The sequence below is a fragment of the Lepus europaeus genome, chromosome 16, assembly GCF_033115175.1.
Source record: "Lepus europaeus isolate LE1 chromosome 16, mLepTim1.pri, whole genome shotgun sequence".
Lineage (NCBI taxonomy): Eukaryota > Metazoa > Chordata > Mammalia > Lagomorpha > Leporidae > Lepus > Lepus europaeus.
In genome coordinates, this window is record NC_084842.1 from 7,858,395 (window position 1) to 7,876,750 (window position 18,356).

Below are 18,356 nucleotides of genomic sequence, written 5' to 3' on the forward strand. Positions count from 1 at the left end.
TTTTCTTGCTATCTGAGGATGAGACCATTACTGAATATAGGCAAGCATTTGAATCACCAGTACCTGAGGCTGGCTAATAAGGTCATTATCAGTTCTTTCCCAGTCTTTCCTGCCCAAGTGCATCTTAGAGGGACAGTTGAACAGTGTGCAGTACCCACTGGTAACCAGCCACTTTCTGTGGGTTGACAGTTTACAGCAAAAAGACGGACCATCTTTAAGCCCTAAAAGCACCTGAACAATATATGTTTAAACCCAAATATATCAATAATATTAAACTAAAAGAGGTCAGTCAAACCCCAAGACACCAGGACTTACATAAATAGAATTTCTTGGATCATGGATTCCTGCTCTATGTAGAAATGAACAAACGATTTAATTCTAGTAAAAACCAACCCCGGAGAGTATGCCAGATGTTTGAGGCAATTGTCCCACGACCTCCTAGGAATAGTTCAACCACGCTTCTATGGGTTAAGATATTGCAATTTTTAATCTAAAGCATTAGTCAAGAGTTGTAAAAAAAAATCGAATGTGATGTAAAATGTCAGAGTCTGTATCATGGATCTATCAATTTATTGACTGAGCAAACTGGGCAAATCAGCGAGTCCCATTTTATCATTTCCGTTGACTGGGGAAAATCAAACTCACAACACAGAGTTCAGTGTTACACTTTTAAAAGCAACTTGCACGGTACTTGGCACATAGTAAGCACTCAATAAAAGTTATTGAATCTGAGTCCAAAATGAAACTCCAAGACTATGCAGCTGGAGAGCACTTTCATGTTAGCTCTGAGTAGAACTAAATTTGAAATAAGCCATGAGGCTCTTGTCCAGTGTTCTTGGAGTTACTGTTCCATACTGCATGTGAGATCCAGGGCCAATTTTTTTCTCAGTGGGAGGATATGCTTTCCATAGAGAAAGTCATCTTCCACCCCATTGATTTCTCCTTGAATAAAGTGGGTTATAACCAGCAAGAGATGAACAAAAGAACTTATAGAAGCCATATTTGATTTATAAGGTTTCTCTGTTCACAAAGGAAGGAAAATGCAGCCCAAATGTAAACTGCGGATGCTGTGACAATGTGCAGTCTCTGCCAGCTGTATAGTAAACAAACTATGACTGGCTTCTGGGGGTAACAGGTCAAAGTGTGGGTACCTGCTCTTTTGTGCAGCTCACCAAAACCCTGCTGACTATTATACAAATGCATGCATGCCACCAAAATGGGAGACCCCAAGGACAGGAGGGGAATGGCTCAGCCCCACCCAAAACACACAGGATTATAGTACTTCCAAGAATTTGGCTTACTGATGGTGAGTATTTGGTGTCATTGGAGTAGAAAATAAAATGTCCCCAAACCCTACATAGAGGTATCTCATCCATGTTTTGTTGACAAAATGAGTTCCACATCAGCACCTTGGACAGAGGCTCTGCCCTAGAGATTGACTTGGGAAAGGAAGGTGCTACTGATTGCCTCCCACCAGCTTGCTAGTGTTGCTGGATCAGAAGGGAAAAGGGAATCTGTATATATCTCACCAGGACAAAGGGAGGTGCAGGTTATTTTCTGCACTGACATTCCCTCACAAAAGGCCCCACCATTGAGAGGAGCCGGGTTGGTGCAGGTCCGGGAGCGTTTCTGCCATCCTCTCCCACAGCGGACATTGCAGGCTGACCACTCTGTCCAGGAAGACCAGCCTCCATTCACTGAGAGACAAAGATGGGGAGGGGGAGAAAACAAGGAGAGAGGTTTTTACTGATTGCCTACTATGTGCAAGCCACTGTGCCAGGTGTTGTGAGTTGGGCATCTGGGGACCAAGAGACTGCAGAGCCCAAGGAGGCAAAGGTGGGGCTTACCTCATCTGCCTCATCCATAGTAAGAGGGAGGGACACACAGAGAATGGGCTTTGCAGTGTAGTTAGGAAAAATAGAAAGGACTTATCATCAGATCTCTAAAACACTGGAAAATTCAGCATATATGAAGAAAATATCAGCATTTGAATTTCTACAACTTTACGTGCTTCAAAAATAAATCCCAGGGTTTTTCTATTGTGGCAGGGGATGCCTTTACTTAAATAGCCAGGAACTTCTCTTATACGATACCTGAGATATTCAGCAAATAGTAATATTTGTTTTTGGTGGATTTCATATGCCAAGAGCTGAAGCATCTGACAGCAGGTCTGGGAAGGCTGAGAGTGGACCCTGAGTTTGTTGAGGGGTGGGAAGCAGAAGCTGCTCACCTCAACTCTTTTCAAATATAAACACATGGAGGAAAATAAACAGCCTTTTAAAAATCATTTTTCAGAGAGATTGGAAATGTCACTGACTATCTCATAGAAGTCTAATATCGGATGCAACAGCGAACACCTTCATAGCAATGGGATGTGTTCTTGGCTGCCAGTTGGGGGAGGCAGGCAGCAGATGACCCCTGGGGTCCTTGCAGGTCTAAGCATTGAAGGTTTTGATAAAGCACATCTCCCTCGACTTCCCTGCTGTCTGCCCTCCCCATCCACTCCTGGCCTTTGGGCTGGTCTTACCATAGACCACCACAGTGGCGGACAGACTCCTCCTCTTGGCCACGATGTTGGCTGCCATGCAGGTGTAATTCCCGGAGTCCGAGAGCCGTGCCTGCCTGATGATGAGGTTATGGTCAGCCCTGGTGTCAATGTTCTCATCTTGTTCGGAGTCAATGGGCTCCTCATTTTTCAGCCACTCCACCTACAGGAAGAGAGCCACGTGGATATGCCTTGAAACAACATAAGAACGTCTACCTAGACTTGGAAGTGTGCAAGAGGGATGAATCGCAAACACAGAGGGACAGGAACAATTTTTTCTTTATTTCATAGCCTTTCCTCCCTTTTATTGAGTGAATGTGGTAATACTCAGGAAATTGGTACTTAACAAACTGGAAGCAGGAAAAGAACCCAAGCATTCTATTGACTTTGACCTATTTTCTAAAAATGCACTGGGACAGAGAAAAGAGGTGACTGCAATTAGGTCATTTCATTAGAACACTGATGATGATGATATTTCAGTAGCTGTTCTAAAACAGAGCTCAGAAAATCAACACCTACATGCTGAACTTGTATGTTTTAGGGAGAGAATATATTATTTGATAAGGTTTCTAAGTCCGTATGTTTGCATTTAAGCAATGTTTTAAAGGTGTGAGAACTTATAACTTTCATAGAGATTTCAGGAGCGATAGACATATCAATCAAAGGCCTGTGTTCTCTAGATTTACAGGGATGTTTCTGTGGCAATCAGCTATGCCGCTCCACCAATGATTCACCTAAGCTCTGGGTTAGGCACCTGACTAATTTAAGGCCAAGCCTGTCTTCAGAAGGAGTGCATCACCATCCTTTGGGGGAGGGCTATTCTCATCTCTTTCATTTTCTCCTGGGCTTGCTCCTAGAGAAGTGACTTTCTTTTCACCAGAATCCTATCCTTAACGCAAAGTTCTCTATGTTGAAATCATGAATTAGACTCAGATGCAAGTGTCTCCACCCGTGTGGAGGTGGCAGCATCCCCTGCTTCCCTCCCCAGTGTATTAGGCACCCCAGTGTCCCTGGATCTAACTGTCTTCTGCTTCCCCAATGAACAACATCTCCATTCTCTAGTGCCATCTTGGTCACATGAGACACATCACTTGTTTGACAATAACCATTTAGCCCTAGTTACCAGCATATGTAAAATAGTAATTTAACAGACACATAAAACCCTGAATTTATCACAGACAACACCGGCAGTGACGATTCCACGGAGACATAACACAGAATCACAGGCACTGGGGGGCATTTTGTCACACTCTGCTCACCATCTGCATAGCTAATTGAAAGTTGGTTTTAGAATAAGATGGCTCATTTCATTTTGTGTTTAAATCTAAAGAATTCTAATTTATCACCAATAAATAAGAGGCATCTGTTATACAGCAACTTAGCAATTATTTGTTGGTCCCTATAAAAAGGAATTAATTTACCCAAAGGAAATCTATAATGTTCTTTCAATACCTACCCCAAGCACCATGCCATTAATGAGAGTTTAGATGTAAAGAATACAAATTTTTCCCCCAGAAGAGGTCAATTTGAGAAAATAAAATGGCAATCACATAGCCTGTTGAGAATGCCTGAGAAGTTCAGTAAAACATAAAAAGATGTGAAAGTGCAGGGGTACAGGGTCCTAAGACGCCAGTCTCATGATCAACTCCAGGAGGTCCGAAGGGCACCACCATGGACCAGTTTACACCTGTAGACACTAATGATGACCCAGATCCAATCAGCAGGCTCTCTTTACCGAAGCAGGCAATGGAAATGATTTTTTTTTAAAGACTGATTTGCTTATTTCAAAGGCAGACAGAGGAGAGACAGAGTGTGTTCATCTATTTTCTGGTTCACTCCCCAAATGCCCACATCTTTGGCTGGGCCAGGTGGAAGCCAGGTCAGGAAACGTCTCAGGTCTCCTACATAGGGGACATGGACTCATGTGCTGGTACTCATGTTCCATCATCTGCTGCCTTGCCAAGCTCATTAGCAGCAAGCTGGATCGGAAGCGGAGCAGCCAGCACTCAAACGAGGTGCTCCAGATATCGGATGCAGGTATACTATGTATTATAACGCCTGCCCTAGAACTGATTTTATAACATACCTGAATAATAGTTTGCAACACAGTATCTTCAATTCTCCACTAACAGTATACATTTCAGAGTCATTCATTCATGTATTTAGAGACTAAAGCTAAAGGAATCTCAGCACCTGGAAATCCAAGAAAGCTTTCCTAAAGGAATGTTGGCCAAGTGGAAATTAAGACTGTAGTCACCAAGTGGAGATTTGGTTTCCAATGGCAAACTACCCACACATACAATACAGACTAGGCCAACAATCTGGGAAGATATTTTTCATCAATCCAATACCTAATAGCTTAATAATATAAACGATATGAGTAAAAATAATACACATAGTTCAAGTTCTCATAAAAATTGATACAAATCCATTCCTAAGTATGGCAGAAGGATGATCATATAGTTGATTGGAAACAAAAACAAACTCAGGCAGGCATTATGGAATAGCATGTTAAGTTGCTGCTTGGGACACATGCATCCCATGTCAGAATGTCTGGTTCTAATCCCTGATATTCCGAGTTTCTGATCCAGTTTCCTGCTAATGTCTCTGGGAGGCACCTGTGATGCCCCAAGTATTTGGTTTCCTTCCACCCATGTGCAAGACCTTAAATGAGTTCTTAGTTCCTAGCTTTGGTCTGGACCAGCCCTGGATGCTGCAGTCATTTGGGTTATGAACCAGTGAATGGAAGATCTCTGTATTTACTTCTCACTGTGTTACTCCATCTTTCAAATGAATAAACCTTAAAAAACAACAACTAAACAACAATCACATGAAAATTAAGCAATTAAATAAATATTCTATATCACTAACATTAAAAATGTTACATAACAATATAAAGAGATTTTTCCTATCCGAGTATCAGAGATTAAAGCCTCTCTCTCTCACGTTGTTTAATGGCTTCTTTTCTTTGTTTTGCTGACAGTGCAAACCATACTTCAATTCACCAGCTACCATTCTGTCATCTCCTTTTTGGAACTTTAAAATTTTTTTTTTAATTTTTTTTTTTTTTTTTTTTTGGACAGGCAGAGTGGATAGTGAGAGAGAGAGACAGAGAGAAAGGTCTTCCTACTGCCGTTGGTTCACCCTCCAATGGCCGCTGCGGCCAGCTCATCTCGCTGATCCGAAGCCAGGAGCCAGGTGCTTCTCCTGGTCTCCCATGCGGGTGCAGGGCCCAAGGACTTGGGCCATCCTCCACTGCCTTTCCCAGGCCATAGCAGAGAGCTGGCCTGGAAGAGGGGCAACCGGGATAGAATCCGGTGCCCTAACCGGGACTAGAACCCGGTGTGCCGGCGCCGCAAGGCGGAGGATTAGCCTGTTAAGCCACGGCGCCGGCCAACTTTTACAGTAAGTAGCCCCTTACCTAAGTGGTCTGTCTGCTACTTCCATTCCTGCTGCTATGGTTTATTCTTTACAATGACCTGAAATCCACTTCACCCCAATGCTAACACAGTCCTTCTGTGGCCTCTCTCATCAGTAATCCCTTCTTACTCTACTCCAGTCCTGCGGGACTCCTTCCTGTTCCAGAAAGCTCAAAGCCAGTTCCAACCTCAGGACAGTAATTCCTGCTGATTCCTCTTCCCACAGGCATCCCATGGCTCATCTGTACTTTGCAGTCAAGTGTCAGATCGGATCTCATCAGAGAGGCCTGGCCTAGTAACACTTCCTAAAGTAGTAAGTCTCCTGCTTTTCTCCCACTCTGCTTTAATTTTCTTTTTAGCTCTTATCTCAATTTGATAGTCTTGCAGATGCAAGAGTACTTCAAAAATCTACAAAAATGTGATTGAAAGGCAATTTCATTTTTGAGTAAAAAAAATTATAAATCCATGCCTAGTTTTTGTCATAATAGGCATTTCCATGAACTTTATGAAGCCCACTTGTAGAAACGTTCTTGATTTTTGTCACTATAAATAATCCCAGGAACTTCGAAAAATAAAGTGTTAGGGATACAAGTGAGCATTTAACCACAATATTATCGTTGGCACCAAAAATAAAAGAAAGAACAAGTGCAGTAGGTGTTTGACTTGGTGGTCACTATGCCCACATCCTACAGTGCCTGGGCTTGGTTCCTGGTTCTGTCTTCTGAATCCAGCTTCCGGCTATTGTAGACGCTGGGAGATGTGGGTTGTGTTTCAGGCTGCTGGCGTCATCATTGCAGGCATGTAGGGAATGAAACAGGGACTGGGGGAGTGTGCGAGCTCTGTCTGCCACTTATATAAAAATAAATAAAAATAAAAAATTAAATTCAAAAATTAAAAAGAAAAAGCATGTCAAAGCAATATGCAAATAATACAGCTGTGTTTAATAAATTGTGATTCAACAACATGAGCTAATATCCTATAGGCATTAGAAGCTATAATTTCAACTAGGAAAAACATTAGATTCTCAGAAAACATGGAAGAATCAAAATACAAATTGTATATTTGGTGTTTTCACAAATTTTTAAAACGGAAAAATCATAAATATATATTTGTGATATATATATTCATATCACACACCCACACACATATAAATATATTTACCAAAAATACAAGTAGGAAATGCAAGATGTTCATAGAGTTCTTAAGTAGGGGCAACTGCGCTGTTCTTCCTGGTAGCTAATTTTGGCACATTTAAGGAAAAGCTTTATTAACCTGAAAAATATCACTTTAGGTTGGAAGCAACAAAATTTTTTTATTTCTCATGTAGCATGGTGATGTTCAAATTTATATTTAGCCATAGTATGCTTTTTCAGTTCAAAGTTTTATCAAAAAGCCCCAAAAGATAAATGATGAATAAACAAGGAAATATTTTATGATGGATGTGGAAGTGAGGGTTTTGAGCCACGGATATTAGCTATCCAGACCTGCATTAACTTGGTCATCCCAGGCCTACTGTTTGCATAACTCCAGAGGAGAAGGTTCATATCTTTGCCAGTCTAGGTTGATGATGACTTCGAGATATAGAGTGCTCAACCTGTGCTACCATCTGAGCTGGTCCTGCTCAGCAACCTCTCCTCCACTCACCCACACGAGCTATGGACGTATACTATGGCCTGTTTGTAGGTCTCCATATATTCATGGATTCACTTGGTGTTTATGGTGTCATGACTGCGGTCCATCAATGCAATGATGGCTATAAAAAACCAGCACATGAGTAGACCCCTAACTGCGGATCTCTTTTTTATTTGTAACCTAATAGTTTATCCATTTAACTGATGGCGGCATCTTTATGAGGACATCAGTTTGGTATTTTCAGGGCTTATAAAAGTGACAAATTGTGCTCAGATTTATGCTTTTGAGAGAAACTTTAAAACATTTTCGATGAGCTAAGTGCTCCTAATGTACAACAGTTTAATAAATACGATAGAAAAAATATCCCCACACATACACATTTCTGACACCAGCAGTCACAAACTTAGATGTTCCCGGGGGCCAGGAGGTAACAAATTAGTGAACTGGCGCTGGGTTCAAGACATCCACATGCCTTGCCTGCACATCAAACATGGACTATTCTTCATTTGCTCAGAGGAATGAGCTCATGCTCATTTTTCTTAAAAAATGTGGCACTTTCTGTCTCTTGCTTTCCAACTTTAGACAGAGATTTTTTTTTAAGTTGATAGTGTGTTGAAAAATGACAATGAACCATTTTTGCATAGCAATCTGTTTTGCTTAAATATAACAAGGTGGTCTTCTATGCAGTAGTTAGCCTCAGCAGCAGCAATTATGGGAAAGTGGTGTTGTGGCAAAATGTAGACAAAAAGATCCTTGCAAATGTCCAGGCACTGGTCAGGGTTAGACCATCATCGACATATGAGCGCACAGGCCCAGCACAGCTAGATCTATTTTTCACAACAAGCCTAGGGTGTGCATTTAATGTAATATTTCTCCTTTCTTACATGATGGTTTGTATGTTATAAAATGAACTGGAAATGCCAAGCAAAAAAGGTCTACCACCTAAATACAGATTTGCCCAATACAAGATACCACCTTTATGACCCACAATGAGTGTATGATGAAGAGAAGTTGAATGGCCTTTATGGAAGTGAATTCCTTCCCCAGACACCCAAAATGTAATGGCTCACATGTGTTACTTCCTACTCCATGGCTCTCTCATGAAGTGATGGGTAAACATCAAAGACCTTGTGAGCCTATACACAATATTCTGGAAGTATTAGGGTATGCACATCTGCTGAGATCAGAAAATATCTTACAAGAAGTTGCCAATACTGGAAATCCCTAATAAGGCTCCTAAAAGATGCAACACAAATTTTCTAATTAGCATTAATGGATCAATGCATTGACCACTTCTAGGATAACAGGCATTTGCATCCAAATGACCTCTTGCCACCAGGTCATCTCTTTGACCAAGAGGTTTAACATCTCTGCAGGTAGTCAGAGGTACTCACCCTGCAGAGATACTATTCCTCGTTGGGTTTCTACTTGTTTGATTCAGATGGACAATCCCAGTTAGGAACATGTGAAGAAACTCATTACTCAGAGGTAATGAGTTTATGGGTGTTCAGGAGGCTGGCATTCATGAGCATAGTGCTATGTACAGATGGTCTGCAATTTGTAGATTTTTCCAGTTTATAAACAAATCTGGAGAAGCAGAACATCAAATACAATTAGACTTCATGCCAGACAGCAAGTTCCAGGTTTGCTGGGGACAGAAGGTGGGCAAGTAACGAACCAGTGAGCTTTTGTCACCAACAGGCACATGATATAATAAGATGGGGAGGGAGCCTCCCTTGGAAGAGAGACTGATTGATGTTTTGTGGGAGACTTGGTAGCCAGAGACCTGGATTACATATGAATAGGTTTGGGCTGAGTCTTAAAATTTCACATACTCAAACCTTTTGTCAAATATTTCTGTTTGGATGTAAATAAGCCTATACCTAAATGGTTATTTCCACCAGATCATACAGGAGAATTCTCACACTCCTGTTTTTGTTTTTTCTATTCCAGAAGATGAGCAGAAGGTCAGGGGTGTCATAAACTCATTATAAACACAAAACATTTAAAAAAAAGTGGTCAAGAAAGAAAAGCAAGCCACTCTATTAGACCTGCCTTCTTCCCAAGCAGGATCCCAAGCTCCTTGACCTTTGAATTCTTGAGAGGATCAACCTTGAACTCTCTCTTGATATAGCCCATAGAAAGTGGCAATGAGGACCATTTAGGGATATTGTCTACCACTCGTGCCTTTCCCTCAATTCCAGTCCTCTTTCTCTTGGAATTTTCTGGGCTCAATGTTCATATACGTGTGACCCCAGCTTCTCTAGTCATTGACCTAGTGTTTGTGCTAGTCCTTGGTAAGGCTCTGTAAGAACATGCACAGGATTTTAAATTTTAGATCTGAAGATGTTCAATGGTACTTGTTGAGTAAAGGTTCTAGACCAAATTTCTGTCCATGTAGATTTAGACACAGACACACATACACACACCCTTCAAACCGAATTTGAGGAGTTGGGTCAAAGGAGGGAGATATGATTTTTTGCTTTAGCTTACAGAGTTGAGTATACACATGATCTAGAAGAGCAACATTTCTGGTACAGTTGCTTTTAAATACATTCTGAGGCACACTAGTATTTTACGATGCTTTCTTTTTAAAAAAAAAATTATTTGAAAGGCAGAGCATCAGAGAGAGACAGACAGACAGGGAGAGAGGGAGAAAGAGAGAGAGAGAGAGAGGGAGAAAGATGTTCCTTTCACTAGTTTGATTCACAAATGCTCACAACAGCTAGGAGCCAGGATCCCAATTTTAACCACTTTTTACCATTATCCCACCACTCACTGGATTCGGGGATACTGATCCTAGACTCTCTGGAAAACTATATTGAAATACAGAGATTTGTCACCATAATTTCAAAAATATGTTTTGTGTTTTTCTGATCATTCCTAAGGAAGAACTGAAAATATTCTTGGCAATGGAAACCCTGCAGAATAAAGGTGTTGTATTACAGAAAGATTACTTAAAGGAGTGGGATCAAGGGAACACACCCATCCCATTTGTGCTATACTCATGTGTCACTTCAGAAGTGATCTGAATAATACTGATGTAAAAATTATTCAATCTTTTTTCCATGTATAGCTCTCGAGAAGTTATGCTACACCTCTCCTAGTTATCCACTGTTTTATTCTGCTTTTTGGCAATGAGTAGAAAGGAGTGGAACAAGTGATCCATGAAATCTTGCTATGATAGTATAGCCTTCAGTCAACATATTTAAGATGGGCAGTTAGATCTAAGACAACTGGGTGATTTATGAGAATGTATCTGCTTTTTCAAGAGAGGAGGTAGGCATTTCTTTCTTTTGTCTGTATTGGGCATCCTCATTCTGAGGACATGTCAGCCATCTTGTGACCATGGCCAAAATAGATAGGAAATTACAGAACACTAGTCACTGACTTTACACCCCCAAGTGAACACATCACTATCCTATTCTTTATCTTACCTGATCCTTATAACTCCAAAGTAAACCAAGGAAATCTTATTCTTTCCATTTCACAGAATACATGGTTTTCCTAAGGCTACAGGCATGGGAAATGGTAGCACTGGCATTAGGAGGCTTTACATAATTTTTTTTTTTTACTACAAGGCACTTGCCATTTGAACATTTTCCACAGTTTGACGCTGCCCAGTCTAGTAAGTCCTACCTGGAACTCGCCCTTCACTGAGAGTGACTCTGCTCTACTAACAGTGAGCTACACCATCTTCTAATGCTGGTGTTGGCCATTATTTGCTTTATTGCTTTCAGAGCCGATGTCACCTGGCATCCTCTCTCTCCTTGATAAGATTTCCTTCAAGTTATTTATAACAATATGATCATGTTTCCCCTTTTGTCTCGCTTTTCTTTCCAGACTGTATAGATTGATTTTAAAGCCACCTACACTGCAGTTTCTTCCATTTAGCTCCACTTATCTGATTATGCATCACAAAAGGAAGTCGAAATTCAGCTTAATGGTGAAACCACCTCAGCGGAACCAGGCACATGATAGAAATCCAATGATCACCGACAGAATCACACCCACTGGTGTAGAATGAAATGGTAGGTACCAGTGCCTGTGCAGAAGCCTAGATTCTGATTGTGGAACTTTATGTTCTGACATCCTGTGTTGCTTGTTAGCTCCATGTTGTCCTTTAACTTCTCCATTTTAGTAACAAAAATCAGGTGCAGCCTTGTGCTATCTTTTTTATTCATTTTGACAAGTAAACGGTCTCCAGGAAAGTGAACACCCTCATCCACTGTTTACTGAAACTATAACATTGTCATGAGTGAAGAATGAAGCAAGTTTACTTTAATGTAAAGTGCTCACAAGAATGATGATCAAAGGAAAAGAGAGCATTAAACAGATGAGACATAAATATAAGAACGAGGAAGGAAACACAACCAACAGATGATTTGTAAGGGAGGGTACACACTGCCACCGGCTTTCAGCTGTGTTTCCCATAGGGTATCGGATCTCACTCTTTGCTAAGTCTCCCTTTCCTATCTTAGAAAGGAAAAGGCATTCTGCTACTGAATCTTGGATAAGGCAACACCAAGGAGACGCAAAGAAAGCTGGGTAACCCAGCTGCCTTAAGACATAGTGTAACATGCCTTTTCAATCTCAAGGATTATTTTAGGGTGGGGGAAACTCTCTCACAATATTATAAAGGGTTGGCTTTCAGAAAGACTCAAACTTTCTGTATTCACAATGTTCCCCATAGACCCAGGCATGAAAATCAAGATTTAAGGTAATGGTAAGGGGATACTAGTTAGCAGTTCCCTTTTAATGTTACTTGTTACCTAAGCATCATATACTCAAGTGCTGAGAAAACAGCCATTTTATTAAGGATTCATGCATTAAAGATCCTAAATATTCATATGCCAACTGTTTCTGAAGGCTGAGATCAGAGTTATACAGAATGGGTAAGGATACACAAACACATATCACTTCCACACACATGCCACTTGAGAAATCAAATACATTTAGAACAAAAATGTCTCCACCAGCTACAGTGAAAGCTAACCCAGTAATGGTCTACAAGGAAAATGCAAGGACGACGTGGATTAGCTCAGCTTTCATCTACTGGGTGGCTAAGAATGAATTAGCATAATCATGAATTTGTTCCAATTACAGAAGACTGGCGTACAGCATTATCAAAGTGAAATCAGCAAAATGCATGTGCATTCCAGGTAGCTGCCACTGAACTAATGGTGCTTAAAAAAGTTTCCATAATCACTCAAATTGTATCTCTGTGATTAACGAATGCTGCACACATGTGTCCTTCCAGTTGACAAACATAAAGCCACCATGAAAGAAAAAAATATGTTTTGAAATAAAAAAGTCATGTGTAACACAGTAACACAACTGCAACATAACCATATTCAACTCTAAAATTTCGTATGGATAATTTATCTAGATCAGTGGTGCAGACAGTACTTTTACATTTTAGACAGGAATTTGTATTGCCTCTAGGGTTCTCTCCAAAGTATTGATTAGAAATAAAACAGACAAAACTTGTCATTACCTGCTCCAAACAAAAATTCTTTGTGCAGAGACAGTACTGTTTGGCAAGAGTGGGCTTTCATAGTGTTTATGTGTATGCATTTTGTTTTCCCATGATGAATAGAACCTGTTGCCTCTTAACCATCGCTAATCTGGAAAGAGCAAAGCAGAGTCAAACATGTTTTGTAAAAGAGGCCAGGGTTTTGCGCTTCTCAGTTTATATATGAAAATATAGTTCCATTTATTAAGTGAAGATTATGCATATAAATTAGCATATCTCCAACAACAAAGGAAACAAACATGAGGGCATCTCAAAAAGCTTGTGGAAATGGAATTTAAAAAGTTATTTTAGTGCAAGCAAAATTTGAAATACATGTATAGGATATCCATAACACATTCTCCATGAACTTTTTGATTTCTCTCATATGCATGGATTTCAAAAAAATTTTGCATCAAAAGAAACTTATCCAAAATTTTGCAGAACCAACGTATAAGAGAGATGCTCAAAACACCACGGATTAACAGGAGAGGAAAACTGTAATTCTACTAAGAGTAAACATAAAGGTTTTACTATTACAAAGGAAAATGGGATCGATGGAGCCGGGACCTGGAAAAGGGTAGGGAAAGGGAAAGAATGGAAAAGAATGGGAGGAGGACTAACATTTCGCTGATATTGGTGGTCTTCAATGTTTCAGGTACTATTCTGTGCTCTTTCTCATCTTTAGGTGCACGTTGCTAATTACATTTTTATAGCTGAAAACATCCCTGAGCTCCAAATAACTTAAATATTCAAGAATGCTCACAATGCCACAGTCTTAAAAAAGAAGTAACAAAGTCCCTCCCTCCCCCTTCTCAGCCATACCTCTTGAATTCTTCACCAAATGCTCAATCTTTACCACATTTTCTGATGGCTTCCACTCGCATCAACTAAGGTGGCCCTTGCTAAGGTCACTAATTATTTATAAATTGCCACACTCAGTGTGTGAATTATTCCACACAAGGGATCTTCAAAAAGATCATAGAAATGCATACTATAAAAATGCATGGATTTAAAAACTTTTGCACCAAAATAAACTGTTTTTGGATTATGTGAACTTTCTGAAGAACGCTTGTACTGTTACTTGACTTCTAGGGAAAACGCTGACCACTCTTTGTCCTTCCCCACTGGTTTGTGTAACACCATATATTCTCTCTTATCCCTCCAGCCACTCCTACTCTGTCTCTTACGCTAGCCTCTCCTCCTCTACTGAAACATTAAGTGCTATATTTATTTCGGCCTGAAGAACAGGCCTATGTTCGCATCCTACCACATAGTCTCTCCCCACACAGTCTCATCCAAACTCACGTGTCACTCATGGTCACACTCCCAGGCACACACTGGACATTCTCAAAGTGACGTCTTCACGTCACTGCCTGAAGCTCACTGATCTTCCTGAGCTTTGCCTCTTACAACCAGAGGCTTCCTCCGCATCTACTGTTGTGTGCTTCAAAGATACTTCACGCTTAATGTCAAATTGGACTTGCAATTTTTGTTTTTCTATCAGAAATAAGAAAGGGAGAGACAGCTTCCTTACCTGATATTAAAATGCTTGAAACTTATTTGAGAAATACGGTTCCATGGAAAAAATGTAGAGGGTTGTTGACCAAAAAATGACCTATGAATATGAATAGAATGTTCAGAGGAGAAAATGTAACTGAGAACTAACCTGGGAAAAGTTGACCAACCCCATCAATAAAGAAAGTGAAAAAGAAATATTGCTAGCCTACTCCCATTGACAAATGTTGACTCTTTTTAGGGTTGGCAGAGACATAGAAGTTTTCATTAAAAAAAAAAAAAGATTGATTGATTTGAAAGAGTAAAAGAGAGAGAGAGACAGAGACAGAGAGAGACAGAGAGCTCTTCCACCTGCTGGTTCACTCCCCAGGGCCACTCACTGGGCCAGGCTGAAGCCAGAAGTCAGAAGCTTCCTTCAGGTCTCCCACATAGGTGGCAGAGGCCCAAGGACTTGGGCCACAGGGAACCGAATCGGAAGCAGAGTGGTCAGCGCTTGAACTGGCGCCCATATGGGATGTCCGCACTGCAGACAGTAACTTAACCCAGCATGCCACAGTGCCAGCCCTCATTTACTTTTTTGATAGCTGACATTGGAACTTATATGGAATCACCTTGCAGTGATTTGAAAATGTTTACATAATTTGGGGTAGGCATTGTGGCTCAGTGGGTTAAGCCACTGCTGGGGAAAGTCATATCCCATATCAAAGTACTTGTTCAAGTCCTGGCTTTGTGGCTTCTCATCCTGCTTCCTACTAACACACCTGGGAAAGCAGCAGATACCTGTAGATGCACTTCAGTCCCTCCACCCACATGGGAGATCCAGATAGAGTTCTAGGCTCCTGGTTTTGGCCTGGCCCAGCCCTCATTGTTGTGGGCATTGGGGAGTGAACCAGAGCCTGGATGATTTCTTTCTCTGTCACTCTGCCTTTCAAATAATTAGGTCTTAAAAAAAAGTTCATATAATTCAATGTAAAATTTCACAGGTTCTGGTAGATGAATCATTAGTAAAAGTTCTGAGATACATGCAGAGATATTAGTTATACTTTTTTTTTTTATCATGATGAAGAACCTGGAAACAACAGGTATTAATCAGTTATGACACATTTCCTCAAAGGAATACCGTGCAACCATTCAGAACAATAACTCATTAATATTTTAATAGAACAGGAAAGATCAATATCAGATATCATCAAGTTTAAAAAAAGATCAAAACCTGTACTTTGTTATCTCTATACACAAATCACACACATAAGACATGGAAGGCAGCTCACCAAATATTTGGAATTTGGGGCACACAAAATTTCCTGCTTATAGTTTCCTCGATTGCTGTTACTTTATTGGATTCCCTATTCACCAATATTTCCTGCTTTTTGCTGTATAGGTCCTATTGCACTTCCAAGTTCCTTTGTAGAGCGGCAGGATCACATGACTAATTCTAGCCAGTGAGCTGTCACTAGAAGCAACTTGTTAGTCCCAGGATACTGAATTTTGTACTGGAATCATCCAGGTGCCCTGTTTCTCTCTCTGCCTTGACTGTTCACTGTTTCTCAGAGAATGGCTACCCTATCAGCCTTAAAAGGACACCGATCCTGTCCTGGTTGCCCCTCTTCCAGGCCAGCTCTCTGCTGTGGCCAGGGAGTGCAGTGGCGGATGGCCCAAGTGCTTGGGCTCTGCACCCCATGGGAGACCAGGAGAAGCACCTGGCTCCTGCCATCGGAACAGCTACCGCGGCGGCCATTGGAGGGTGAACCAACGGCAAAGGAAGACCTTTCTCTCTGTCTCTCTCTCACTGTCCACTCTGCCTGTCAAAAAAAAAAAAAAAAAGACAATGAGCTGTCATTAAGCAAACCATCCAGTTCACACAGGATGGCCGCATCGCATGAGAGAGGAATAATTCTTTGTTGCTTTAAGCCATTGAGATTTCTAGGTTCTTTTCTACTTCATCATAATCAAGCCTATCTTATTTTCTCTAATCTATACTATGTTTATAAGCAGGGGAGAAAAGCCATTTTCATTAAAGAAAGAAATAGATGCTCCCAAGGTGGGGGGAAAAAAGTTTTTACTACTCCCAGTCTCTAAGAAGTAAACAAATTCTCTTAAATTGCAAATCCTTCTGTTTTGTAAACTAATGCATTAACTGGAAAGCAATCCATTCCTAGATGGCCAGCAGGCTAAACAATGGCCTCATTTTGCATTTTTACTTCATAGCTATCCTTATCTCAGCTATTTCTGACAATTTCTTGATTTTTGCATGATCTAACACAGTATAGATCATGGGTAATGAGCAACTGTGTCAAAACTCTAGGCTCTAAATCCACAGAGGGGAAATTTAATGAAATTACATTGCTTTACCATGTCATACATACTTTAGTTGACCATGCAATTTCATTAACAAAATTGAGTTTTTCATTTCTTTCCTTATTGTTTAAATAACACAGGTAGTTTCCTGGGTTACAAACATTCCAAGAGGAATCTAAAACAAGTGACTTTGAATAACCAACATTTCTTCATTTGGGGAGGGTGTTTACGTTTCTCATTTTAATCAGCCTGGTCAATTAAGTTGGACGGTTTCCTATTTGTTTCCATCCAGTATACCCTCTTCCCTTTTGCATTCTGGTTTTTATGAACTATCTCAGAGCTGCTGTTTGGGCTTCACAACACCACAGGGAATGTTTAAAAAATAAACTAAATTGCCTTTGTGAATTTTTTTTAAACTTGCTGAAAATGAGATTTTTCAACAGCCTCCACTCCACAACCCCTCCTTCCTTTTTAATTTAAATTTTGGTACTAAAATGAGTTTCCAATATTCCATTAATATCACTAGGGGAGGCACTTGTCTCCGATGTAATGTACAGATTAGTCCACAATTCTCCCCACCCCATCCTTCATTGTTAGATGACTTTACAGCCGCCTATATATAAAAAATTTAGCAGTTTATGTGCCTTAGAACATCCACCTCTCCATATTATTTATTTCTTCCTACAAATACATTTATAAAAAAATAAATAAAATCCCCATGCACCCTCACTCCACCATGAACTTGCTCAGAAAGGGTACATTTATAGACTTGTCTCAGGGCACTTGGAGAGTCAATCCCTAATAATGCTTTCAGCAAAGGAAAATGAAGATCAATTGTTTTTTTAAGCAGCAGACATTCGTCCTGGTGATTAAGACGCTGGGTAGGAGGCCCACTTCCCATTGCAGAGTGTCTGGGTTTGATACCCCGCAGTGTTCCCAACTCCAGCTTCATGGTAACGCAGACCCTGGGAGGCAGGGATGGTGGTTCAAGTAGTTGGGTTACTACCATTCACCAGGGAGACCTGGTTGGCTTCCCGTTTTGGCCCAAGCCAGCACTGTTGTGGGCACTGGAGGAGTAGACCAGAACATGGGAGCTTGCTCTGTCTCTCTGCCTCTCAATAACAAATTTAGGCCGGCGCCGCGGCTCAATAGGCTAATCCTCCGCCTTGCGGCGCCGGCACACCGGGTTCTAGTCCCGGTCGGGGCACCGGATTCTGTCCCGGTTGCCCCTCTTCCAGACCAGCTCTCTGCTATGGTCCGGGAGTGCAGTGGAGGATGGCCCAAGTGCTTGGGCCCTGCACCCCATGGGAGACCAGGAGAAGCACCTGGCTCCTACCTTCGGATCAGCGCGGTGCGCCAGCCGTGGTGGCCATTGGAGGGTGAACCAACGGCAAAGGAAGACCTTTCTCTCTGTCTCTCTCTCTCTCACTGT

At 41.0% G+C, this 18,356-nt stretch overlaps 1 protein-coding gene across 2 annotated transcripts in view; it reads right to left on the bottom strand.

The window, feature by feature from the left end:
- The window catches only part of UNC5D (unc-5 netrin receptor D), a 564,017-nt gene that overhangs the window by 112,430 nt on the left and 433,231 nt on the right, over positions 1 to 18,356 (bottom strand). The window contains exons 5-6 of one of the 2 annotated variants that reach the window (XM_062213085.1): positions 2,528 to 2,708; positions 1,530 to 1,697 (exon numbers count right to left, since the gene is read on the bottom strand). In XM_062213085.1, coding sequence (XP_062069069.1) covers positions 1,530 to 1,697; positions 2,528 to 2,708 — 349 coding nt within the window. The remainder of the gene's footprint in view (positions 1 to 1,529; positions 1,698 to 2,527; positions 2,709 to 18,356) is intronic. The other variant, XM_062213086.1, reaches the window with a different exon arrangement.